The following is a 27,005-nucleotide window of genomic DNA, read 5'->3' as shown; positions in this document are numbered from 1 at the left end:
AAAACCTAGCAAAACTATATAAAACAAAACAGTTGTGGACTTAACATCACTGGATAAATAAATTTAGAAAAAAAAAGGAGACAGAGAAACCCTTTCTGTTAAGTAATGTAAAACAGGTTATTTTGCTCATTTTTTTTTAATATCTGTTCAAACCAGCCCTGATGCAATATGTTGAAAGCCTCCCTGGTTCCCCCAGCTCATCGATAAAAAAGTGTCTTGAGTAGTGACTTGCAACAGGAACCTCATCTGTTGCAAACACTTTGAGCCTTCCTTATTTCTCAGAGAGGAAGTATGTGGCCTGTTTGGCAAATGCTGCTCTACATGACAGCGTGAACTTCACAACACACTCATTCGACCGGCTGCTCCTCGACTTGATCAGCTCAACCTTGCTGGCAGCATGAGAGCAGTATTAGGACTACGGCTTTTTTGAGAAATACCGCAACCTGGAATACCATGCCTAGCATTTAAAGGTAACCATTACTCTCATACATTTTAGATTATCTGCATATTGGAACAACTTTTTCAATTTTATTTATATAAAAGGGAGTTTTATTTCATCACCAATGATGGTATTCAGATCATGGATTTCAAGTACCACCAAAGGTAAAGATAGAAGAGCCTGCCTCAATCCTTTTCATAAGGAGTGGTACTAATGATAGAAGGAACAAAGAGTATTTCTATGAAAGCTCACAGTAAGATAGATGCATAGGACCTAACAGTTAGACTTAATGATCTTAAAGGTCTTTTCCAGCTGAAACAATTTTATAATTCTATAACCTTATGCTGAAGCAAACTGCAGCTCACTATAAGCCAAAATATGATTAGTGGGCTTTTTATTCAAAGCATTAGAAGTTTGCATAATGTGGTATTTCTGTGTTGTTTCACAGTTGCACGTTTCTGTGAATTCCCTTGATTACAGAATTGCATTGTTCTTTCTAAGTGTGAAGGTACAAGTGCCTAAAAGCTGAAAGGATGCTTATTTTGACTAATGACAAATTAAAGGAAATTCACCTAAAAATATAGAGCTTTTGAAATATAAGCTGCTTTTTGTGCCCCGTGAAAAATAATAGGATGTTGGAGCTTTCATTTTCAAGCTAAATGAGATTCAGACATTACCTGTGAACCTTATTGAGAATTAAATTCTAAGATGGTATAGATGGTATAGATGTGAATATCAGGTAGCAAAAATAAAATAAGGTAGAGCATCTCAGGAACAATCTTAATGATCTTAATTTTACTAATGTGCAGTATTCCATGCAGAGAGGCTTTACTCAAGTGTTTATTTTGCCCTTTTTAAAATTTTTTCTCTTATTATTTTAATTTCTTCATTAATTCTCAATCATTTTAAATACAACTTTGAAAAAGTTCTTACAAATAAACAGACTTTCCATGCTATTTAACTGCTCCAGAAGCGTGTTTTCTCAGAGAACAGATTGTGTTAGCGGAAATTATTGCTCCATGTGCCACACACAGGAGCGGAAGGTGTAAATTGTACCACAGGTTTTCGGCCCCCACAATGTAGGTCAGTGAGATTCCAGTCTTGAAAGGTGAAGAGTTCATATCTGCTGAGAGTTCTGTCACTGATAAATAGGACACAAAGTAGGACTGCGGCTGTAGATGTTTCCTCACCTTCCTTTTGGCAGAAAAAATAAAGCAGTGAAGGTCACTAAACCCCACAAGCTTTGTGTTTGCAAACAGCTGCGGCTGCAGCGACCGGCTTTCCTTAAACAGCAGGTGCATAAATGGAAAGGGGAGGGAAGGCCAAAGCTTGGAAGACTGCAAATGTTGGTTAACATGGTTAAAATGGTTAAAATAAAATTTTCAGATGCCTGAGGAGGTGGTCTGTGAGTGGGGAAAGCCGCCCTTACACCTGTGGGTAGTTTGGTTTGCAGCCCAGTAGTTTCTCCATGCTGAGCTGCAGCTGCTCTTCTCCATGCATGGCCTTGGCTTTAGGGGTCAAGGTGACCTTAGAGTCTCTCACTTCCCCCTAATTTTTCCCAAATCTCCCTCAGAGAACGATTTTCTTTGGATCTGGCATAATTACCTGCTTCTACTACAGAGGGATGCCACCTTTGCTCATATCTCAAACTGTCACCGAGTTGAAGTGAGATGCAGCGCCTGGAGCAGATTCACCATTTCAAAAGAATATAATCTATAAAGCTGTTATTGTTCTGCTATTGACTTATATGATAAAAAATTGTCTCAGCCACAAGATGCTCTACAGTTTCCTGTAAGTCTATTTTTGCAGAGTATCTCAGAATTTCAGAAAACCATCATACACTTTACCATATAGCAATACAATGGATTTGTATTACACTGCCAATACTCTACACAAGCACAAAATACTTATTTTCATGAAACACTTCTGCCATGAGTCTAGAGAACATCTTGAACTCTCTGCCCCTTTCAAGACTTCATGCTGCCACCAATGGTAATGACAGTAAAACTTAGCATGGAAAATGTAATGAGACATAGCAAACTGTCACGCTAGTGACATCAAAGTCCAAAATGCCATTGCTTTTCACTGTTCCCGTAAGTACTTTATAACATTTGTATTTTCCGTAAGTCAGATTCTTCCACCTCTAAAGTAGCAGCAATGAGCTGCATGCTCTGTCCTGTTGACTTCAGAGGCCCTTTGAAGGTTGAGGTCATACAAAGCAGACTAGAGAGAAAGTGGTTTAATTACAAACGACATATAAGCAAACCTTGAATAACACATTAGGTACTTTTAAAGCAAAGTTTAGAACCCTGAAGACCACCTAGGAAAATGAAGCTGTCTTGCTCAAATGAGCCATGCTTTCAGAAAGTTTGTAAATGTGAGGTAGAGTTTTCAGAAGTCTTTCCATCATGAACAAATGCTACGTATCACTTTCCAAAGTGACTCAGGCACACCTGAAAATTGTATCTACTATATCTTAAGAGTAGGAAAAAAGCCCTTGAAAGCTCACTGTCACAAGTCTGATCGCTAGTAGGATGACTTGCTCTCCTGGTCCTCAAATACTAAGAGCCAGAATAAAGGGGTACACAGAGGTAGGACTCTATTATTTTTCTTTTTCCATACTTTTGTAACACAAAATTCAAGTACTATTCTCATCTAAATGACAGCTGCACATGTAAAAATTATAGATGGGCATAAGATATTTGTGTTGCTGTGCTTGGCACTGATCTGGAATTGCACAATTTTTTGGTAACTGCAGCTTACTTACTATAACTTAGACCTTTTCACAGTATCACAGTATCACAGTATGTTTGGGATTGGAAGGGACCTCAAAAGATCATCTAGTCCAATTCCCCTGCTGGAGCAGGAACGCTTAGGTGAGGTCGCACAGGAACATGTCCAGGCAGGTTTTGAATGTCTCCAGAGAAGGAGACTCCACAACCCCCCTGGGCAGCCTGTTCCAGTGTCTGTCACCCTCACTGAGAAGAAGTTTTTTTCTCAAATTTAAGTGGAACCTCTTGTGTTCCAGCTTGATCCCATTACCCCTTGTCCTATCATTGTTGGCCGCCGAGAAGAGCCTGGCTCCATCCTCATGGCACTCACCCTTTATACATTTATAAACATTAATAAGGTCCCCCCTTAGTCTCCTCCAAACTAAAGAGACCCAGCTCCCTCAGCCTTTCTTCATAAGGGAGGGGCTCCACTCCCTTAATCATCTTCGTTGCCCTACGCTGGACCCTCTCCAGCAGTTCCCTGTCCTTCTTGAACTGAGGGGCCCAGAACTGGACACAATATTCCAGATGTGGTCTCACCAGGGCGGAGTAGAGGGGAAGGAGAACCTCTCTCGATCTACTAACCACCCTCCTTGTAATACACCCCAGGATGCCATTGGCCTTCCTGGCCACAAGGGCCCAGTGCTGGCTCATGGTCATCCTGTTGTCCACCAGGACCTCCAGGTCCCTTTCCCCTACACTGCTCTCTAATATGTAATTTCCCAACCTATACTGGAACCTGGGGTTGTTCCTGCCCAGATGCAGGATTTCAGTTACTGCAAAAATGCAGCTACTACAGCACAGAGCTCAGCAGGGTTTATCCACCCAGGTATTCATCCCACTTTTCTGGATGAGATTTTCAGCCCTGTTGAGCTCGCTCTTGCCATGCCCAGGAAGTTTTGCCAGCCAATTTGAAGATAGGCCAGGAACAACTATAATACCTGTAGCCAAAGTACTGGCTGCACTACTCCTACCTTTTATTCTTGATGGGATACAACTGAGAAAAACAGTGAAGAAATTAAAATTAGGTCTTTCAAAAAATATTCATAGTTAGCTCAGGAAATTGAAATCTTCCAAGTAGACTGTGCCTATCAAAATGAATTCCGATTTCAGTTTTAAAAACTTGGGTGAATTTAAATGAAGAATGATGAGATCCTTTTATTCAAATGTAAGTATCCAAATAGTTTATTTAACTTTAAGGCTACTTTTTTCATTCAGCTTCTAGACTTCTTATATCAGGCAATGAAGCAGTCTTGTGTTCTTGTGAAAGCAGTTTTCAGACGCTTGTCAGAAAGACACTGGCACAGCTGCATCCTACAGATGTGCCCCAAGCTAGTTCTGAGTGCAGGCAGTGACAGTGTAATGTGACATTTGGCCAGTGAAATAGAGATTTCCAGCAAGGAGCCTTTGGCAACAAGCATTAAGAAGCTTGAAAATGAGGTGAGGTGGAGTCAAACTGTGCGTTACCATCTGTTTAAGCACTGATCTACTTGCATTTGATAAGAGACTAATTCTTTTTCTTTTGAACAGCATTTTTTTCTAGTAGGGTGTCTCCCAAAACTCGCTCTAAGATATCAAAAATTTATGTTATTAGGCAATATACTCATTTCTGCCAATCTTATTCCAAAAGACGATTAGTAATAAGATCTCTCCGATTTCAGTAGTGCTGCTTCTCAAGTTAGACACCCGGCCAGCTAACACGGTCAGGCTGTAGCCTGCTGTAAGTAAAGAGCCGCATACCAAAGGCGGTCGTCATCTTTGAAATATTTAAGGTAGAAAAGACTGAAAGGTGCAGATTGCACCTCAGTTTAGCAAATATCCATGTGACACTCCTGTTATTTTCACAGGGCAAGTGACAGAAACATCTTTTTTAAAAGTAATTAGCTATCAGCCAGTGGTGTTGAGTTATTTTGCTTTACTGTGCGATTTCAAACAGATACAGTTTATTCTCCTCTGCCTCCAAAAATATACCATAGCATGAGACATCTTCCACATCCCAAGGGTTTCTCTCTCTGTCCTTTATCAGGGAGAATTAGGGTGGCCACAGTAAAGCTGTGAGAATGAACTGTCTCAATGTTGTCTGATAGTGCATTTCTTATACATCTACCAAGACTTTTTAAGACAAGTATCTGCAGAATTTGCACCACTGGTTTCACGCAGGAGTGTTGTGAGATCAAACATCTTGAGGCATTACTTAAACAAAAAAAAAAAAGAGGAAAAACAACCTTGCCCACATTCTCTGAGAGCACAACTGCATCAGAGAAAAAAACACCAAACAACATTCTTAGTGTTCAGTCATAAAGCAACACAGTGCTGAAAACCAGATACGTCAATCTAATTCATTTCTATGTAGCTTCAAATCTCCAAATGCTGAAAAGAACATTTTGTGTACGAAATGACTGTATGGGCATGGCTTCGCTGTGACTTCCTATTGTGCTGAGGTACTGGTAATGGAAACTTTTACTACATTGCATTCTTCTGAGCAACTTCCCTAGCTGTGGTTTTCTGCTATTCCCCTGATAAAAGCACCAAAGTGGTGAGAGTTTAGCAAATATGTAAAGCTCTCACATGAATTTGACACAAGAGTTCTCAAAAGCAAAACTGTATAAAACTGGAGACACCCACACTAGGTCATTTCTCATCTGTTGGCACAGCAGGTGTTACTCTGATGTTTAATTTCAATGTCTCCTTCAATTTAGTTCTGAAGAGCTTTGACGGATTTAAAGAGCACAATGGGAAATACTGTGAGAACGCCGAAAACCTCTGAAGAAACAAATGTGCAGAGCCAAACGGGTAAGCACTCATTTCATTTCTTTCAAGAGAAAAAGGTGTCCAAAATGTCTGGTACCCTCATCCATGTGTTTCCTTCATCTGCCCAATGTAGTAAATGCAAGTGCATGACTTTTGTGGGAGAAAGAGGGCAACCTGTAGATAGTGCTTATTTTGGGTACGTTGTAGCTCATTTTCCAAGAAGTACTTTCATGAAAAAACCCAAATGTTAAAACTGTTATTTGCTGGTGCCCCTTGATAGCCACTCTGTTCAATTCAGAATGAACTGGCCTGCTTCAGAAATAAGAGATACCGTATTTTAACATTCTTGCATGCGATATTTAATAAACATTTGTTCTCAAAACTCGGTTCTGCTTCATTTAAGGTTAAAACCTTAATGATGTTGAGCTTGCACCGAACCTGATTCCACTGTTAGACAGTTGAATTAAATGCAGTATGCGGCCAGCTTTCCATGTTACCAGGCTTATCAAAAAAGGTTATAAAGAAATACACATTTCACATGTCAAGCTGCCAACGGGAGATACAACACATCTGCCCTATGCCCCTACATGTGAAAAAATGAGGTTGCAAAGCCCTCCTGTAGGCTGGTGGAGGTCATGCGGCAGAGGGGGAAAGCAAAAAGGATTCATTGACCTGCTACTCCCAAAATGCAAGTGCGTAGGTGCAGAGCCAGTATAGCCTCTGCTCTCCTGCTCAAATACAGCAGACAGCTGGGACAGTACCTGTAGTAAATCACCCCCCAAAGGTGAGTAAGAAAAAACAGGTGGGCTTTTTTAGTTGGTTTGGTTTGGTTTTGTTTTTTTGTGGGTGGTGGTTGTTTTTTTTTTAGAGGGCGAAGGCATTTATCAAAATTGTTGTGTTTTCCACAAAATATGGTCCAGTTGTGCTGCTCAGTATTATAAGGATAATGAATCAGTCTGCTTTCATTATTGCTGGAAGGAAACCCAGCCCTGCTTTTAGAATGGCTGAGAACTAGCTGATACAGGGAGCCATGTAGCCCTAGGTCCTAATTAAGCAGAGATCAATTAGTGTTAAAGCTGTTACACTCGGAGGTCCATAACATAAACTGAAAATTTATTGTTTTGTGAAAAAGAGTGCCCATGTTGTTCTTCCCAACAACTTCCATCATGAATACGATAACCATCAAAACAGAGATATCAAAACAGGTCCTGCACTCAGAGCAGGACCTCGCTGATGAGCAGGTGAGTGTGGGGTCACTGCCACAGCTGTGACCAAGTTTGAGTTGTTACTGCACACGCTAAAAATCAGGATTTAGCAAGGCTAAAGCCAACTGCATCTCTCCCAGTGATGTAAAAAGAAGACACCCCTAAAAGTAAACTCAGCAAACAATGATAGCACAGCAGTCAAGGGGAAATTACCCATTTAGGAATTCAGGGCTTGATCTACTTGCGCTCTCCTACATGTCTAGCACATCTAGAAAGGTGCTTTGTCAGATCCTGCCTGACCTTCAGCTGCCACCTGGGGAGGGAACAAGTCTCTTGTAGCTGCAGTGGCATCTGCCAAGGCCATAGGGATGTCTCAGACGCTCACACAGCTGAAATTGCACTGAATAGTTATGTTTAAGCTTCCAAAGGCAGCTTTAAAAGCTCGCATAGCTCTTTGAATCTAACTCTTCATCTGAATCAGGCCAGTATTATTCATAATGGCTTAAATGCTGGTAATTAAAGTCAGGAATTCAAGCATCAATATTGTCATCCAAATCTAATAAAAACAGACTTTTGGAAAGGAACTCAGTGCTAAAAACGTATATTGGGGTTAATCCAAAGAGTTTGTAGCTTTTCCTCTTCCTGACCAGATCAAACATCCAATCCATGGACTTACAACTGTCCAAATAGCTGTTAGGAAAAGGAAGCTTGACATTGGCTCATTTCAGTGAGACTGAATAAAAGGAAGGACTGAAAGAGAAGGGAAAGAAAGAAATGAAAGGATATTCAACGAGAAAGGGGAAGAAAACAGAAAACTGGAGGCTGCAGATCTGCAGTGTGAACGGGTTCATCAGACGCCTATAAGACTCTTGTGCTGCCTAAGAGCTGCAATGAAAGCAAAACTTTGTGCTTTCCTCATCCCTAGTGCATCAGGCTTTGTCCTGAGAAAGGGAACCATGCTGAAGCTGCGTTACCAAAGGAGGCATTTGGACTCCAAATATGACTGCACTCCATCTGAAATCACATTCTATGGGTGTCCTTGACATTACCTAGGTACTGATAACAGAGTAGCTGCAGCAGCCAGAGGTCATCATGGGTTGTGAGCCCACTGCCTCCTCTTTCCTCTCTCGGGACCCAGAATCAAGGGTTAATCCTTACTGACCTGCACCTGCATAACTCTCAGTTCACAAGTTGGCTGGTTTAGATCTAATTTGGGTGCATTAGCACAACTCTGCAGCCACACCTTATGGCTGCTGCACAGCCAGCCCCCAAACACAGACAAGTGCCCTCCTTTACCCTCTCTGGTATACAACAAGACATAAATCACAGTATTTCTGCTGGACAACAATACAGGGATGATGCAGAGAGCTGAGCTCTGAACAGCCCATTCCCACTCCAGACAGAGAGCACAACGGTGCACAGCACAGCGTTTTTGGAGGGCGATGAATGGATGCTCTGCCTATGCTCTCCCTTCTCTCTAATAGCATAGTCCCTTCACAATGAACAGCTCAAAGCACACAATGTTCAAATCTCAACTTTGCAAGGCATCCAGGGATGCAGACAATTAAAACTAGCACGTATTTCATATCCATTTTTCACTCCTTAAAAGCCCACACCAGAATTAACACCTGATTCAGTGGAAATGTCTGTGCTTCGATCTTTCCACTCTAACTTTTGAGTGTTCCATTTCAGATGCAACCTGCACTCGCACTGCGGAAGAGAGGTTGTGTTAGAAAAACTCAGTCAAATCTTTTTTCTTTTACAACTTAAAAGTGTGGGAGCTCATCAGATAAGCCTATTAGATCACTGCAAAAATTAGGTGTGGAGAAAGAGGGTAATTTGTTTAGTCCCTGTTTTAAGGCTTTTGTGTCTGAAAGGAGCTAGTGTGGGCTTTGTGAAATGTTGTTGATGCAGTGGGGTATTTCACATGACCAAAAACCCCAGTGAGGTTTGATTTAAATACCAAATAAAATGAGGTCTTTTTTGTGGAGTGGGAGAGTTTAAAGGTTTTGGTCTTAAATTGCTTTACTTTCACTCTAATATAAGTACATGCAGTTTAAGAGACAACATTTGCATGGATGTGGCAGCCAACACTGTGATTAATTTCTGCATTTTCAGAACTACAAATTAACGTGCAAAATTGAAACAAAAATGAATATAAAGATGAAAGTGTAAGGAAAGTAATGCAGATCTTGCTAGAGCAGAGAAAAAGTCACATACCCCACAGTGCATAACGAAATGCAAACCACCAATACACAAGGAAGGAGAGCAGAAAACCACTTGTTTTCCACTCTTTCAGTATGGAAAGAAAACATTTATAAATAAACAGCATAAGTTTAAGAAAAACATTGCTAAAGGCACTATAAAAATGACATTCTCTGTGAAACTGCTTTTTAATAATCTGCAATGGGAAATCAGGCAATGGCACTTTATCCTCGCTTTGTAGTTCATACCCTTTGGCACTTATTTCTTGCAGTCCTGGGCAAAGATTTTGCTTTCTTTCAAAAGAGCAGCAACGCTTAGGTCTTGTTAGCCTCAAGTGCTAAGCAGTCTCAGAGACAGAGAAGGTGTCTCTTAATTTTTAGTGCAGAACAGGGAAGCAATTAAAGGCAAGCTTAGCACTGGATTTCTTCAGTATAATTGAACTAATTGTATAATAAGTTACAGCAGACTGATCTCATCAGTTGGCTGATTAATACAAAGGTACTGGACTAGTCCTGTTTAATCCAGTGACACTAAACAACAAAGAAAAACATGGCAATAATAATACTAAACACACTGTCAAACTAGCCACTGTTTATTCCACACTCTACATATGTATACATCCATAAGGATGCTCACTATCAGTATCATGAGGCGAATCCAATGGGCAAAGGCTAGCAAGACTAAAATGTTTAGAGTCAATTTGAATATTAAGGTACAATGACCCACTACTTTGCATAACGCTGGTCTCTATATCATAATAACAAACAGCTACTCAAACTCAGCTGAGATGCTTTTTATTTCCTTTAAACTGCAGATGTGGGATATGTTCCTTAACGCTTATGTTCTTATCATCACCACTCTAAGGATAACAAATGTAAAATCTCTCCCCTTGAAAATGTTTATTTTCTGCAGACTTGTATGTTTCCTGCAACCTTTCATCATTATCATTGTGAGTTAGTTATTTATAAGGCCGTGGGACACAGGGAATGAAAACACAGAGCCAGTCCCAGTATTCATTTGGGATGCTGTTTCTAGGTTTCCCTAAAATAATGTCTTCCTTAAAGACATATTGATGAGGATCTATATTAAAGGAGCAAATCTAACAAGATACAGAAGTGTGTCTATTTCCTTGGGTAATTTTTATCTCCTCCTCTGGACTCCTTCCCATTTTTCTGCATGTTGAGATGCAGAGTGGGCAGGAATGGAGACCAAACCACCTCTGCAAATGTACTGCTAGATAATGTTATGAAGGAATGGGGCACTGATCCTGCTGGAAGCAGAGGGAAAGCTCTGTCTCCTCATGTGCTGGTGGAGGGTACTGTGATGTGCAGATGGGACTACCTCCATGAGAAATGCAGGCAGCATGTTGCACAATCCCTCTTGCCAGGACTTCTGCCAATAGCTCAAAACACCCAACATCGCATATTTCTGAACTTCCCACTTGTCGGCATTTGCTGGGTACCAAAGATTCCCACAGGCTGAGGAGCTCTTGAACGTTTGATAGTCTCAATCTTGTGCAAAGTGCCTCCTCCATCTCTCAGGAACCCAGGAGCCTCAGCAGATGTCCTGTGTAGTGCTGCAAAACCCAGAGTCATCCCCGCTGACGTAAAAGAACTTATCACACATTCACAGAGTGGTGGGGTTGGAAAGGACCTCTGGAGATCACCCAGTCCAACCCACCTGCTAAAGCAGGTTCACCAGAGCAGATCACACAGGAATGTGTCCAGGTGGGTTTGAATGTCTCCAGAGAAGGAGACTCCACAACCTCTCTGGGCAGCCTGCTCCAGGGCTCTGGCACCTCAGAGTAAAGAAGTTTCTCATATTCAGATGGAACTTCCTATGCTTCAGTCTGTGCCCATTGCTCCTCATTCTATCATTGGGCACCACTGAAAAGAGTCTGATCCATCCTCTTGACACCCACCCTTGAGATATTTATAAGCATTCATGAGATCCCCTCTCAACCTTCTTTTCTTGAACCTGAACAGACCCAGCTTTCTCAGTCTTTCTTCCCAAGATGCTCCAGACCTCTCATCATCTTTGTAGCCCACTCCAGTAATTCCTTGTCCTTCTTAAACTGGGGAGCCCAGAACCGGATGCAGTACTCCAGATGTGGCCTTACCAGGGCAGAGAAAAGGGGAAGGAACAACCTCCCTCAACCTGCTGGACACACACTTCCTAATGCACCCCAGGTACTATTGGCCTTCTTGGTTACAAGGCACATTGTTGACTTACGGTCAGCCTGTTGTCGATCAGGACTCCCAGGTCCTTCTCTTCAGTGCTGCTTTCCACCAGGTCAACCCCCAACCTGTACTGGTGCCTGGGGTTTTCTCCTTACTGACTTCAGTTCTGCAAACCACTGTTGTACAATGATTTAATTATAAACACTCATATTGTCTCTCTTCTTTCAACTGAAGATAAGGGCATCATGTGCTACCTCTAGAACAGTTTCCATGTAAGGGGTAAGAATAAAGCTCTCTGGCTGTAAATCAAGCTAATTTACAAAACTGATGGGAAATAAGCAATAATGGCCACGCTCTCATTGACCTTGATCTAAACGTATTTCACAGGTTTGAAAAATATCAGTGGTGTTAAATGATGGAACAATTCAACATGCATCTTCCTTTCCTCAAGTGCACGGCATCAGCTTGGCTCAGAGTTGTAGCTGGAGGCATTTAGAGACAGCGGCATTAATCAAACTGAGTTACTTCCTAATATTTTAAATACTTACTAATTTTGATAGTTTCAGACTGAATATGTCTTTTAAATATGGTAATTACTCGAAAAATAGGTCTAAAATTAGTTACTTACAATTAACCAAATGAGGTTTTTTTCATTTCTAATATCTTCAGATTCTTCTTATAAAGTTATAGGTTTATATTTAGGTCTTTTTGTTTATCAAGTGACATTTCAGAGTGAGATTTTTTTTTCCTATTTGACCTATTATGTAAAATACAACATACATAATGAAAAATCCACTTCTGCTTCAGAACTCTGTCTTCTTTGTAAATGACATTTTCTTTTTTTCTTTAACAGGTCAGGAGAGTGATTTCCTTGCTGTCCTCTATGACTATCCCTCAGCAGATATAAGCCAACCTATATTTCATGTAGGGGAAAAACTACGTGTGCTATCAGAGTAAGTTGATTTTCTTTTTTTAATTAGGTTTTATTACAATTGATGAAAAGCTCTGTTTTATGCACCTGGTCCAAACTGGATGAAGTATAGAAAAATAAACTGAGTTCAGAATTTGCGAGGAAGGATGTAAATTTCCCTATAGTTTAAGGATATGGGATTTCAGACCGCTTCAGACTGTTCTCTGATCCTTGGATTTCTCTGATATGGTTTCTGAAACTGGATGCAAAATCTATTCTAAAGTAAGACTCAAAACAGAATCCTTCTTTGAAAAATTATTTTGAGAAAGTATACCCCCATGTTAGTGGAAAACAGGGGAAGAGCAATAATAGTTTAAATCACATAGAAAAGTATTCTGAATTTATCTGTGTCAAAGTGTGTCTCTCATTTTCTCCCCACCCTTTTTATTTAACAGTTCCTATATGATTAGGTCTTAGAATTTCATCATAGACTTAAGGCATTTCTAACAAAAAAAAAAAGCTCTTTTTTTTTTTTTTCCTTTTTTAAATTTTTAATTGATTCTGCATTTTCTTTGATGGGGGGGTCAAAGGTTTCCCAGCCACTTCCACTCAGAAATTTTAGGAGTCCCAGAAGGAAGCAAGCTTAAGAGCACTAGTTCAGACTGACCTTAAGTGGAGTGCAAATATTGCCGCACACACGAGTGAGCACAATTCATGACAAATTGGAGTCAGCAGCCCCGATATTCTTTTACACGTGACTTGTATCGGCACACAGTGGCCTCCCAGAAGTTCCTCAGCTGCACAGTCACTGTTTGCACTACTTAAACCGAAATCAAAGATTTCATTTTTGCAGCTGGTGGAGTGGATGGATTCAAGGGGGACCAGACACGTTCACAGCACAGGAATCCTTTCTCTCTAAATTTATATTAAAAAAAATTCTCTACCTGAGGAAGTCAGAGCAACAAATGGCTAGAGAACTGAAGTACTCAAGAGAAGTATTACGGATGATTGATGAATTATCAGACTCTTCTTCAGGCCACCAGGACCTACAATGGTCTTGGCAGCAACAAGATACAGGGCTGTGCAGACATTGGGTCTGACCCAGAATGGCTGCAGTTACCTTCTGCTGATAAAGTGCTTTCCCTGCTTCCTTGAACCTAGAGGCCACAAGGCTCAGACAAAACCACCAGATGAATTTTCTGCTGATGGAGAACTTCCCAAAACCAGGGGAATTCTTTGCTGGTAACTTCCAGCTGTTTAAACCTTTCTGCAGTTTGCGTAACATACACAATACAGTACAACAATTGCTTTAGCTTGGAAATTCCAGCTTAAAGCCCCACTCCTGGCTTTTGTCAGCTATGAGGCCTCACAATACCACATAACTACATATGCCCATATCAATGGGAACTATATGTGTGGCATATCATATGCATACATGTGCTGCACTTTATGTTCTACTGGATAAACAACTTCTGAAAGAACTAGGCTTCTGTAGCAGCAGTTTTTACCATGTTTGTCTGTTGTGCAGTAACCAAGAGCTTCTCCTAATAGTAAATAAGAGCCAAAGCAGACCCTGGTGGGAACTTTCCTTGTCCTTTTGTGAACCAGCTTGTTCACACAAGACACTCTAATGCTCTATGCAAAGCATAGCATCCTAGTGAAGGACCTGTTCCTCTCTACTAGGGTATGTGCTGATGTCAATAGGAACTGTTTGCACGCAATCTCTTGCTGCACAGAAGCTGTAGGTATGATCTTTTTCTCAAGATGTTCAAAGAAACAAAATGCAGTGGAAGAGAAGAGCAGCATGGTAGGCACAACCAGAGCATGAGTGACGAGGAGTCACCACAGAGAAGTCAGCATGAGCAGGCAGCATGTATTGCTTTTATAATGGCAGCTTTTCAGCCTTCTACCAAAGCAATTATGTGTAATGGCAATCAGCTCCACCAGTCCTGCCAGGAATATGAGCTATGGAACTCCCATAGAAAGTACAAGTTGTAGAATCATAGAATCATTTTGGTTGGAAGAGATCCTCAGGATCATCGAATCCAACCATAACCTAAGTCCAGCACTAAACGATGTCCCTAAAAACCTCGCCTAAATGCTTTGTAAACACCTCCAGGGATGATGACTCCACCACTTCCCTGAGCAGTCCTTACAGATATTTGTGACTGCCCTGGGTTGGCAGGATTCGATAAGCACCACTGATCCAGTTTCTCACTCTCCACACTTGTCAGGCACCTTTAACTGCCAGATGAACAACTGCATTTAGCTGGCAGTAGTCAAACCAGATGTCCTCCAGTGATCCCCCCAATCTACATAAGTTCTGTGGCTCCTGACCCAGGAGAGACGTGCTGCTTTGGGACTTTAAATCACTATAGAGATTTTTCTGCATTAGTAATATTAGAGTTTGGAGGGAGGTAGATGCTGAGTCTCTCAGGGATTTTGCTACTGCAAGTCTTGGTTCTGTCTGGGAGAGCTGCAAGGAAAAAAAAAATAACCTTAAGTTCCTACAGATAATTTCATGTTAACTGGAAACCCACAAACAATACTTGTGGGTCCCTGAAATTTCCAGCTCTGAGCAGTAGATACTTTGCTTTTTCCCTCAGCATATACATTCTGAACTATGGCCCAAGTGGCTATAGCTCAGGAGGCTTAACTTAAATGTTTTCAACTCAGCTGTTTTGACAAACACTGAGCTTGCATTCAGGGTGTTATTTGGGTGTATTTATATGAACATCCACAAAAACTTCATTCAAAGACAAGACACACTATTATTTGGATTCAACCTTTTAAAGAAAAAGGTAGAGAGAACCCATCAGTCATCAGCATCCTTGCACTTATCACTAAAGCTCCACAGAATCCCTGTGAAAATCCTTGTTACCCTGCCCTTCCTAAGGGATCCAAAAGCCAACGCCAGCATTAAGTATCACAGCAAGAACTTAAGATATATCAGTGAAAACCACATATTTCTAGTCAGCTACGAGGTCTTTTTTTATTGTAGTCTGGTCAATAACTCATTGAAAAAAAAAGGAAAAGAGCAAACCGCAATAGGTTCTGTTAGAAAACCTGTTCCCAGGTAGACAGGATCCATTTGTTCAGTACCTCTACCCTGGTGTTACGGGAGTAACTACAGAGACACAGTGTAGTCAGCTGAATATCTTGGATACCGGTATGAGTCTAGCTGTGGGAAGGCAGAACACAGCATGGTTTAACCACTGAGTATTTACCCTTCTTCTTTTAACTGCAGGAAAATATTTTATTACTTATGTAATTTAAATGGAACCAATGTAGTTTATTTCTGTGTCTAAATATAATCCTGATGTAGGTTTAGAAATGGAACTACTCTAAATGAAACAAACTTGGGTCCCTTTCTAAATAAGCAGATTCAGGAACACAGACAGACGGTTACATGCTAATCTGTATGTCTTAAGTAATTTCCAAAATGAGGACAAACTCTGAAAGCTCATCTGAAAATATCTCCTCTTTTGCTTTCACACAGTGAAGGAGGCTGGTGGAGAGTCCATTCCCTGACAACAGGTCGAGAAAACTATATTCCAGGAAAATATGTAGCAAAGGTTTACCACGGGTAAGTAAATGCATTTCCTATAGCTTTTCGATACTGCATTTCTACAGATACTGCCCTGATTAGTTATTCAGTGTCATAATCAAAACAATGCCAATAGTGACGAGGCAGACAGAAATGTTATTTGTTGACAGGCTAAAGCAGTTCCTTTGAAATCCAAGAGCATCAAATCCACATCTAAGTTTGGATCATATGAAAAGGAAAATACTATTTTTAAAAGCTGGAAAGGGTCAAAAAAAACGCAAATGTCATATGAGGTATTTAAAATACTTCTGTTGCGTGGACTGATCTCTGACTTTAAGACATTGATAAAGAGAAAGAATTTTTGATATTTACAAAGAGGAAAATTTAACCTAGAGTTTCTCATGAAAAAACAGACCAGGAAGAACAAATAGACTAATAAGTCATACAAGAATGTAAACTCTCACACTGGAAGAGCTAAGGAAGGTTCAGCGGTTTCTTGTTGCCTTAGGCACCAGTAAGGAAAAAAACATCAAAATACACACTTAAGACTTTTCTGGCAGAAGTTTTAACACCTGTTAAATTTTAAGCATACAAACTGTGAATTTCACTGCAATTTATGCAAGTGCTTAAATTTTCATATGCTATTATATCCTCCTGAAATAGAGATGCTTTCCCAAAGACAGGACACAGACATGGTAATGGAAGCTTCTGTCTGAAGTTTCCCCAAAACCATTTTGTTGGTAGCAGAAATGCAACACAGAACAGAAGAACAACTTTATAATAAAGTGCCAGGAACTCCTATATCAGCCAAGCAAGCTCAGTGATGTGGTTAGACACTAGCTGCAGCAAAATAAAGCAGTGCACCAGGTTATGGTGAAAATCAGTAGGACTAATTCCACTTTTCCTTATGCACGAAGCCAATTAATTTAAATGGCTGGACTACTCACTAATTATATTTTATTTTGGGTTTATTTATGATGCAATAAAACAAAATTTGGGGTTAACAAAAGTGGTTTAAATGAAAAAGAGGGAGTTAATTAATGACAGATACGCCATAAATACACCACAGGGATTTGTCCCCAACTATTCATATGGATGCAGCTTGAACAGTTTTGTTTTCCCTAATAAGTCTAAACCTTATTTACTCATCTTTTAGCCTCAAAAAAACCTAAGAGAACCCAGAGAGAGCAAGATTTTCTCTTTAAACTGGGCAAATATGCCTGGACATAGTTGAGAGAATAACTACAGAAAGCCACAGTGTTATTTTTGCCGTCACTTTTCCTGGCTAATGCTGCACTTTCACAGCCACATGCTGCTCTCTGTTTCACTGGTGTCCAAATTTCAGAATTTGTTTTTTCCTGCTTCACAGCTGGTTGTTTGAAGGGCTGGGAAGAGAAAAGGCAGAGGAACTTTTACAGCTACCCAACACCAAGGTTGGCTCCTTCATGATCAGAGAGAGCGAAACTAGGAAAGGTGAGAAAAAACACACTCGATCTCAGGCAAAGGCAACCAGTGCAGCATCTGAGTCTTCATCAGTCACCTATGTCATGAGCAGAGCTGGAAACAAACTCAGCGATGGCCATGGAAAATCCCACAGGCATCTGCACAATCATGACACAGTTGTTTAAACACTATTATTTACCCTGGTCACATACAAAGTTTAGTAGGCTTTTCAAATGGAGAAGTCACAGCTTTGCCTTCATCTACAAAAAATTGCCTGAAAAAGCTAAAAAATACATACCATGCAGCAGGGTGAGTGATAAGTGCATTTCTTATATAAAGAGGTGGTTCTTTAATTTACTTTACAAAAGTGACGTATTTTCAATTTTTTTTTTTTTTTCCTTTTGTAGCAATTCTGTTGCTGCATGGGAATTGTACTATTCACACTTTATATTTCTATTAAATTTAATAAGAATACATCTCCCATTGGACAATGCTATATCCTCCCTTTTTTCTGAAACAGCAGAACACATGCTAAGATAACGATACTACAGCTATAAGGGAACAATAATCACCTGCTCTAACCTTTTGCATTCCAAATGCCAATCAGTTTCATAATAACTATACTGAATTCAATAAATTTAGGATCAACATTGAGTCCTTATCAAATATATGCCACATGATAGTTTTAAAAAAAGAAACAGGCAAGCGGGTTGGACTAGATGACCTATAAACATCCCTTCCAACCCAAACTATTTTATGATTCTATGAAAATCCACATTGTTGTCTCCTGCCAGGATTGCATTACCAGGTATCAGCTGCTGCACTAGTAGAAGCTGATTAAATCAGCACACCAGCAGATGAGTATGGTCCCCATCTTCAGAGGAAGATGAACAATTTCTATAAAAGCCTATTTCCTTTAAAATATTTCAAAAAATCCCATCTCAGCAAAAATAAAAGAAAAACACACCAGAAATTTAAATCAAATCAAAATCTCGGGCCCTGTTGTTAGACTTTTTCTTCACTTTGTCATCCTTAAGTATATATATAAAGCATACTATATAAGTAGATATTAGCATGGTCATTTCAGGGTATTTTTCAGATCTTTCTATGAACACAGCAACACATCTTACAAATATTCTGGTTGTGGTCACTGCCATCCATCCAGGATTACGGTCCTACTTTGGTGTAATTATTTCTCTCTTTCTCCAGGGTTATATTCCTTGTCGGTGCGACACAGGCAAGTGAAACATTACAGAATCTTCCGCCTTCCCAATAATTGGTATTACATCTCTCCACGGCAAACCTTTCAGTGCCTTGAAGACCTTGTGAATCACTACTCAGGTAAAAAGAACTGCGGAATAAACGTATTTTCTACTGGCAACTGTATATCAAAGATCCAGAACAAGAAGTTTTGCCTGTGTCTGAGACTTGTAACTACTGTTACAGAACAAGTAATGGAAAAACCTTTGGTTTATTGTGTTTGATCCTAAATACAAATACATTACCCTTAACAGTACAACTGAAATCAGTCCAATAACTCTGCTAAATAAAGACAGATAGGTTCTGCCCATATTGGCATAGAATATTGTATGGCCATGTCAATAGATCTTTCTCTAACACTATTTTGATCCAAACAAGTGTCTTGGACTTCCCTAGACAACTTTCAAACACACTTTGGAGGTTAGCACAGGCCAGGGATGTCCAGCCCCTCTCAGAGCACAGCTAAAGCCAAAGTTTAGGTCTACAAAACTGCTAAGCTGTACAACGTAAGTCATGTTTCTGGGTTCCAGGGCCAGAGTTCAACTCCTGGATCACTTCTTTACCAGAAGGGACATGTCTGCCATTTATTTTTCTTACCAGACATACAGGTAGCACCAGGTTCTCCAATCACATTTCCCTCAGGAACCACTACATCAGGCAACCTTATCTGCAGCAGAAGATTCTCAGAAATGTTGTTAGTTTCTTCTCTATTATTTTAGGAGAATATGGCTGGGTTTTATCAGCAGAAGTTATCTCAAGAGGCTCAAGCTCATAGCTCAAATCTAGATTCAGCTGTCATTTTTACTAATGTCAGTCCAGTGGATGACACCTGTTTTAATGATGATTTTCTAGATTTATGGCAATTCAACCCATGTCAGAGAGATAACTTGACAAAGAACACAACTAGGTGGCTACAGTTGCCATGCATTAAAATTATAACACTTTAAAATGAGTAAGGAAGATTACAATAAGTTAATTGCATAAAAGTTGCAAGAGAACAATAGGTTCTGTGCTTTAATTAGTAATGAGTACTCTGTAATTTTGAAAGTGTAAAGCAACTATTTCTGCATATTTCAGAAGTAAATGAAGAAGTGTGTTGGCCAAAGAGTACTCTGACAAACTGGGGAGAAAAGCCATATTCACCTTCAAACATGCAGAATGAACTTTCAAGTCCAATGATATAAACAGAGGAGTGAGAATTTGAATTGATTTTTTTTTTACATTTTAGTTATCTGATACCTTTCTCCATTTAGAAAGAAGCAAAAAATTGAAGCCTGAAATTCAGGAAGGGAAGAACCCCAAATTATTACAATTAACATTTTTACTTGAGTTATAAGTGCAGATGTAGTGAGATTTAACTCTCCTTCTTCCCCCACCATGAGATCTTACAGAATCTCATCCTGAAATAAGGCTCAGAGGTGTAAAACACTAGCGTTCAAGCATGATATTCTCTGCTTGGGCAGAAGAAAATATATAATACTCCTGGTAGAGCAGGGAGAAGAGAATGGAGAGTAGAAACATAGATGAAAATAACATGTGAACCTTGATTTGTTCCATAGCACAATAGATGCACATACAATCCAATCTGAGTGGTGGCATCTTGCATCTGTTTTACACCCTGTTTGCATGGCTGAGATGATAGGAGGCAAAAGCAGAACTTGTGGAATACTCAGGAAACCTGGGTTTAATTCCTGGCTCTGTCACAAACTTTCTTCTAGACTTTGGGCAAGTCAATTTGTCCTTCTGTGTCTCAGTTCCTCACTGGTACTGTGGGAAATATACCCCATGATAAACTAAAAGGCAAAGGTATGAGGAAAGGCAAAAGTTAAGCCTGTGTTACAGTGTTTTTGCTGAGTAGACACAATTTACTGACTACTACTGTGTCCAAAACTGTTTATTTGAGCATGCACCAGGGAAGGAAAACAGTGAAGATAACAGTGAGCAAAGTTTAACTTTCTGTGTGTTCATTTTCCTGTTCAGAAGTTGCTGATGGTCTCTGCTGTGTCCTTACAACACCTTGTCTTACTCAGAGCACTAACAACAACACCGTCATGAATCAAACTCCTCCTGTGATGATGCGGAATAAAAACTTCAACTGGAGAAGCATTCACAGGTACCATGTACAACACAGGCTGCCAGAAATAACAAGGGCTTTTTTTCCAGCCTTGTATATAGTTGCACTTATAACACAGAAGAATCACCCATTTCCTTCTGCTGAGACCGGTTTTAAGGATTACACAAGCTCCAAAGCAGGTTAACCCATGAAAATTGGGTGTTCAGCTCTCTGATATTCTTGGTCTAACTTTGCAAGAAAGTATAGTTAACATGCAATCATTTCTCCTATCCTATGGCCACATAGGCTGTCCCTCTGAGACTCAGGAGTGCTCTCCACCAAGGAGGCAGGAGTAGTAGTCAGGCCATAGAGCCTGGTCAGATTCACCACCAATGGCACACCATCATGCAATGGCTTACAAATGAGCCCCAATAGCCAGAAATGGCTCCCCCTTGGCCATTTTTGAAGCAGCACAAGTGCAATGAACATATTATTCCAGCATAAATCTTTCCTGCTGCATCACTCTCACTACACAGCCCAGCTTGAGATTTATGAGATTTCTAATATCATGACTGCAACTAGAGAAAGTAGGTCAGGTTTCAGAAGCTGGTGAAACAACCACCTTCAGAAAGCAAAGCAACTCTTATTTCTAAAGTGTAAATTTCCCCCCACTACCCTTCCTTCATTTGCTTACAAACGAAAGAAAAAATTGTGCAGTATCAAGGTAATTTTTCCTACAGATTAAGAAGAAAGTACATAGGTGTTATTTCCTTTTCCGATGCTGAAAAATATTTAGGTAGTACTGTTGTACTGATTACTTTGGAAAATCATTAAGTGACAGAAATATTTGGTGATTTGTGAGCCAGGAAAATTTTATACAACAAAATTAATATAATGCAGTTCAACAACTGTTAGTATTATACTAATAGGCTCAGTTCAAGTAGCTGAAATGGTAAAAATATTTTGTTCTTTTAAAGGTTGGAGGTAACTGAAGATGCTGAAAGTGCCCTGGCAGCAATGGATGATTCTTGCCTCAGCTATGGCCTGAGGGAAAGTATTGCTTCCTACCTCTCCTTAACAGGGGATGACAACACTTCTTTTGCAAGTGCCAGAAAGAAGAAAGCTCAATCTCTCATATACACAGGGACCAAACATAAGAGTACCCTTCACTTGCCACCTACATATTATGAAGACTAAATGTATAACAACTGGGGAAAAAGAAAAACAACTGAGGGGCTGGAAGAGAAACCCAGAGCATCCTGTGGTCCTTCAACAGCTGAGAGACACAAGCACGTCGGCTGGTGATCAAACACTGACAATGCTTCCACATTTCATCTTCTGAATGTTAACCAAAGACCTTCTTATAGGTGCTATCTCAGCCATGGCATATGCTGGGAACATCCCCAGCACATCTGAAATCAGAACCTGTTCACAAGCAGGAGAAACTGAGACAGACTCTAAGGCAAGAGCCAAGTGAGACAGATGACTCTTCAGCAAGGGTGATGCTCACCAATGTACAAAGGTGATTGCAAAGGGCAGGACTGACTACAGCCCAAGAAATTAAATTAAGTCTTACTCTGCTATTCTCCATGAGGCTGAAAACCATCTTTACAGAACCTAAGTACACTGAGAAAATAAGCCTTTTTCTTCTCCACATATGATCATTCATTGTCATTGACAGTGGGTCAGAAAGTTGTCAATAACTCCAAGAAAGTATCTAACAACTGGCATTCAAGAAACACCTGATTATATTGACTCCATACTTCTGTCACTTCTACCTTTTAGGGGAAAAAATAAAATAATTAACTTTCTAAGTGGCATTTAATTAAACTGCTGGTACTGGCCTAGATTGTCACAAAAAGGTCACAAAATAAGAGCAGGCTTAACTCACTGAGAAAAGCAAAGACAGGCCTGCAAAGGTGTGACCTTTTCTGAGTAGAGGACCAGATTTTAACCTCATCTCCTGAAAGCACCCCCATATTTATGTATAATATTTATATTAACAGAAGCTTTTTAAAAATAATTAAACTAAGAGAGCAAATCAGTAACAGTGGATATTAAAGAGTTTTCTGAGTTTCTTGTCTGAAGAGAGTTATGTTACATGCTTCATTATCAAATTGCTTCAAGAATTGTAACTGGGTTACCTCAAATTTCACAAATTAGCATTTTTTCCCTATATATGTACTCTTTGCTAAGTTATAAAGGAGTGAATAGCATGGTCCTTTGAACCTGACTTGTTATTTCTTTCTAAATCAAATAGTTACTCACATCTGGGGGTGTAAAATGCTCCAATCTATGTTCTCAGGCTGAAATATTTTCAATCTAATAATCTGTTGTACTTTTTTGCACAGATATGAGTAACAAAGGTTTGGAGAGATAAGGAATTGGTTTTACATGTATATATGTATATGTATTTTCTCTGTAAACACCTCTTAGCACAAATCTATGTGCTCTTTAGATCTTGTAACAGATCATTTGCAGTAGCAAGAGATGTTCAGAGATCAAAATAATTCACAACCCATTTAAACATATTTGAGAACTTAAAGGATGAATGTAATTTGGATGGTAAACATTGAACACCACAAAGCAAAATGAACTCAGGAGCTCTAGGTATTTGTATAATCTCATTACTGTTACTGATCATTAATAATATGTTATGATGACTGCATTTTATCCAGTGAAATGTATGTGGGGAGCATTACAGCTTTCTAAGTCATGACTTGTATTTATTCATTAAAACATCATCCACTAGTTTCTTTGTATTGCTTTTAGAAGATGGAAAGCCTATCCTGCAACTAGTACAAACACCCAGTCTTGCAATGATGCCGCCAAAATGTATCTTTGACAGAACAGGACAAAAGATTTCAAGAGTCCATGTAACCGGGCAGCACTGGGAACATGTTCTGCAGGAAGGGGATAAGACATGCTCTGATGATGACAGGTTCACACAACCACAGAACAGTTTGGCTTGGAAGATACCTCTGGAGGTCACCTGGTACAATCCCCTGCCCAAGCAGGGCTACCTAGAGATGCTTGCCCAGAACCATGTCCAGATGGCTTTGGAATATCTCCAAGGATGGAGACTCCACAATCTTCCTGGTCAACCTGTGTCAGTGCTTGGTGATCCTCACAGTACAGAGGTATTTGCTGATGTTCAGAGGGAACCTCCTGTGTTTCAGTTTATGCCTCTGGTCCTATCACTGGGCACCACTGAAAAGAGCCTGGCTCCATCCTCTTCGTACCCTCCCTTCAAGTAATTATATACATTGATAAGATCCCCCTGTGTGTTCTCTTCAGTAGGCGAGGGGATACGATTGTAGATAAGCATAGAATTGGGAGTATGTAGGGTCCATGTCAAACAGCCCAACACCTGGTCACAGTAGTTTTCAGTAGGGCAATAAATCTGTTCTTTCCACCATTGTCTGACCTGGCCAGGAGACACCTGTCATCTTCCCTTGTGTTGGGTGTGGAAAGCCTGGAAGCTCTGCTTCTGATACTCACCAGGGAATGCCTGGAGGGGACACCTAACATATCTGCCCTCCACAGTCTCCTGCAAGAGATTAATGCAATCCACTCTTCTACATCCAAATTGCATTGGTAAATACATCAATTAATCCAAAGATTAATGATCTGAGACCACTTCTGGAATATTGTGTCCAGTTCTGGGCCCCTCAGTTCCAGAAGGACAGGGAGAGAGCTGGAGAGAGTCCAGCTCAGGGCAATGAAGATGATGGAGTGGAGCATCTCCCATATGAGAAAAGGCTGAGGGAGCTGGGTCTCTTTAGCTTGGAGAAGAGGAGACTGAGGGGTGACCTTAATAATGTTTATAAATATGTAAAGGGTGAGTGTCACGAGGATGGAGCCAGGCTCTTCTCGGTGACAGCCAATGGTAAGACAAGAGGCAATGGGTGCAAACTGGAACACAGGAGATTCCACTTAAATATGAGAAGAAACTTCTTCACAGTGAGGGTGACAGACACTGGAACAGGCTGCCCAGAGAGGTTGTGGAGTCTCCTTCTCTGGAGACATTCAAACCCGCCTGGACACATTCCTGTGCGATCTGCTCTGGGTGTTCCTGCTTTAGTAGGTGGGTTGTACTACGTGATCTTTCGAGGTCCCTTCCAATCCCTAACATTCTTTGATTCTGTGATTAAATCAAATACCATGTTAATGCTTGTTAGTGATTCAAAATAAGACCACAATCACTGAGATTATTTTTTCATAATCATACTAGTGAAAGACTAAGTAATTTATAAAAAGTCCTCATGACAGCTTTGTACTGATTTTGTAAAATCTTTTTACAGATCTATTCCAAAGAAAATCTGTTATACAACAGACACAGGAAATTCAAAGACATTTTGCAATTTCAGGTACATATCTTCTTGTAGAGAAAGTTTCATACATCACACCTCTTTGCCTGCTGAGAAACAGAACCATGCATGACAAAGAACCAAACAAGCCCAAAACTAACTTTTGCAAAAAAAATATATTGCTTCACGGGATTTTCCCTCAGGAAAGCTATATCTGATATATATTCTCAATTTTGTGATTCTTAGTCTGCCTGCACCTCTGTTTTTAACAGTAAAATTAGAAGTATGCTGTCTACAACTACCTGAAAGGAGATTGTAGCATGAAGGTTGTTGGTCTCTTCTCCCAAGTAACAAGTGACAGGACAAGAGGAAATGGCCTCAAGTTGCACTATGGGAAGTTTACATCACATATTAGGAAAAACTTCTTTACCGAAAGGGTTACCAAGCACTGAAACAGGCTGCCCAGGGAAGTGCTTGAATGTACGTCCCTGAAGGTGTTTAAAAGACTTGCAGATGTGGCACTTAGGGACATGGCTTAGTGGTGGACTTGGCAGTGCTAGGTTAACGATTGAACTCAATGATCTTAAATGCCTTTTCAACCTAAATGATACTATGTTTCTATGATTTTGGTGTCTTGGATCAAAATCAAGATGCATCCCTTTACAAGAGGCCTATCTGAGAAATCTGAGCAAACCAACAGTTGCACTCTGCACCAAATATATATATATATATATATATATATAATTTCATGTTTTCAAGTCACTGCTATTACTGCTTACTTTTTATTTTATCAGTGCATTTCACAAGAAGAGTGAATTCACTGTGACACTGTAAGGATAAATACTTAACATTACTTTGAAATGTGTGGAGATCCTACTTTTGCCAAGACAGTTGTCTGCACAGTCTCCAGGAAGAAAATTATTGTTACAAACCCTAGATTATTTGGAAGAATTGATGCGCCTGCCTGTTCATTGCACTTGCCACTGTTTTCCACTATTTGCTATCCTGCTGTAGGAGAAAGGAGGAGTTCAACACCTATTTTATAAAAGAAAAGATGTAATGTGGAAATACACTCCAACAATAATGATTAGCAAAGAGGTCCTTGCATTTCCCTTTCATCGGTTGCTCAACTGCTAATATTGTACCCTGCTACAGGTTTCACAAGGCCACATCCTGAGCAGTGTCAGTAAATGGTTTATGAATTCAGAGAAAGAGAAGGATGAAACTGTACTCTGAGAGAAAATAAAGTCATAAATAGAGACGCCATTACTTCAAGGCAAGATTTTACTTAATTGGGCCCTAGGTTTCCTGGACCTAGAATTCTGTTCCTCTGCTCACATTTCCAAGAGAACACTGCTAGCAGAGAGAGCATTTTGTCCCAGTACCATTTCTGCTGGATTTATAAATCTCCACTGAAGACTAAGCTTCATTTAAGAGCACTCACATCTGAGGCTGTAAAGATCAATGCTAGTAATAAAGCTGACAAAGCTGACCTCAGAGTCCTAGGATTTGACACGGGAAGTGCTGTAAAAATACGGATCACTTGGGGTGATTCTAAAAATGATCCAAGCTGATAGCAAACAAGTCTGTGGGTAGATGGATTTTTACTCTTTCTCTGAAACTCGCTTTTTCTTTTAAATTAAATATGTCATGAGATCAGATAAAACAATTGGATATTTGAAATATGCGGATGTTTGGCTCTTCAGTTTTAGAGTCTAAAAAACTGCTGATCAACAACCGTATTTATGGAATGGAAACTAACCTGTTGTACCTATAAGTTACGAAACAAGACTATTTATATAATACACCAAAAACCACAGTGACGAAAACCAGGTTCTTAGTATGACTAGATCAATCACCAAGGCACATCTCTTGTACATCCTTGTGAAGCACCCAGCTCCTGGAGATCACAGTCACAGGTGAGATGAAAA

The 27,005-nt window shown here is 40.0% G+C and overlaps 2 protein-coding genes across 3 annotated transcripts in view; one reads left to right on the top strand and one right to left on the bottom strand.

Moving 5' to 3' along the window:
- Positions 1–27,005, bottom strand: part of TG (thyroglobulin) — a 164,370-nt gene that overhangs the window by 40,604 nt on the left and 96,761 nt on the right. The gene's annotated exons all lie outside the window — the stretch shown is intronic.
- SLA (Src like adaptor) lies at positions 219–23,515 on the top strand. 2 transcript variants are annotated; one of them, XM_021298870.2, is made up of 8 exons: positions 219–470; positions 5,910–6,003; positions 12,405–12,504; positions 15,961–16,047; positions 17,378–17,481; positions 18,661–18,792; positions 20,692–20,824; positions 21,742–23,515. In XM_021298870.2, exons 2-8 carry the CDS (start codon positions 5,943–5,945, stop codon positions 21,959–21,961), a joined length of 837 nt encoding a protein of 278 aa, XP_021154545.1. In that variant the 5' UTR covers positions 219–470; positions 5,910–5,942; the 3' UTR covers positions 21,962–23,515. The 2 variants fall into 2 exon arrangements, with proteins under 2 accessions (XP_021154545.1, XP_064910525.1); XM_065054453.1 differs by lacking the exon at positions 219–470 and having other exon boundaries at positions 3,930–6,003.

The sequence above is a fragment of the Columba livia genome, chromosome 2, assembly GCF_036013475.1.
Source record: "Columba livia isolate bColLiv1 breed racing homer chromosome 2, bColLiv1.pat.W.v2, whole genome shotgun sequence".
Classification (NCBI taxonomy): domain Eukaryota; kingdom Metazoa; phylum Chordata; class Aves; order Columbiformes; family Columbidae; genus Columba; species Columba livia.
The sequence above is the reverse complement of the archived record's forward strand: the minus strand, read 5'-3'. Positions and strand labels throughout refer to the sequence as shown.

Excerpts from the sequence above, each read along its gene's own strand:
- SLA (XM_021298870.2), top strand. The coding sequence starts at position 5,943 with ATGGGAAATACTGTGAGAACGCCGAAAACCTCTGAAGAAACAAATGTG. Across the intron at positions 16,048-17,377 it reads GTAGCAAAGGTTTACCACGG|CTGGTTGTTTGAAGGGCTGG; the intron begins GTAAGTAAATGC and ends CCTGCTTCACAG. Across the intron at positions 18,793-20,691 it reads CCTTGTGAATCACTACTCAG|AAGTTGCTGATGGTCTCTGC; the intron begins GTAAAAAGAACT and ends TTTCCTGTTCAG.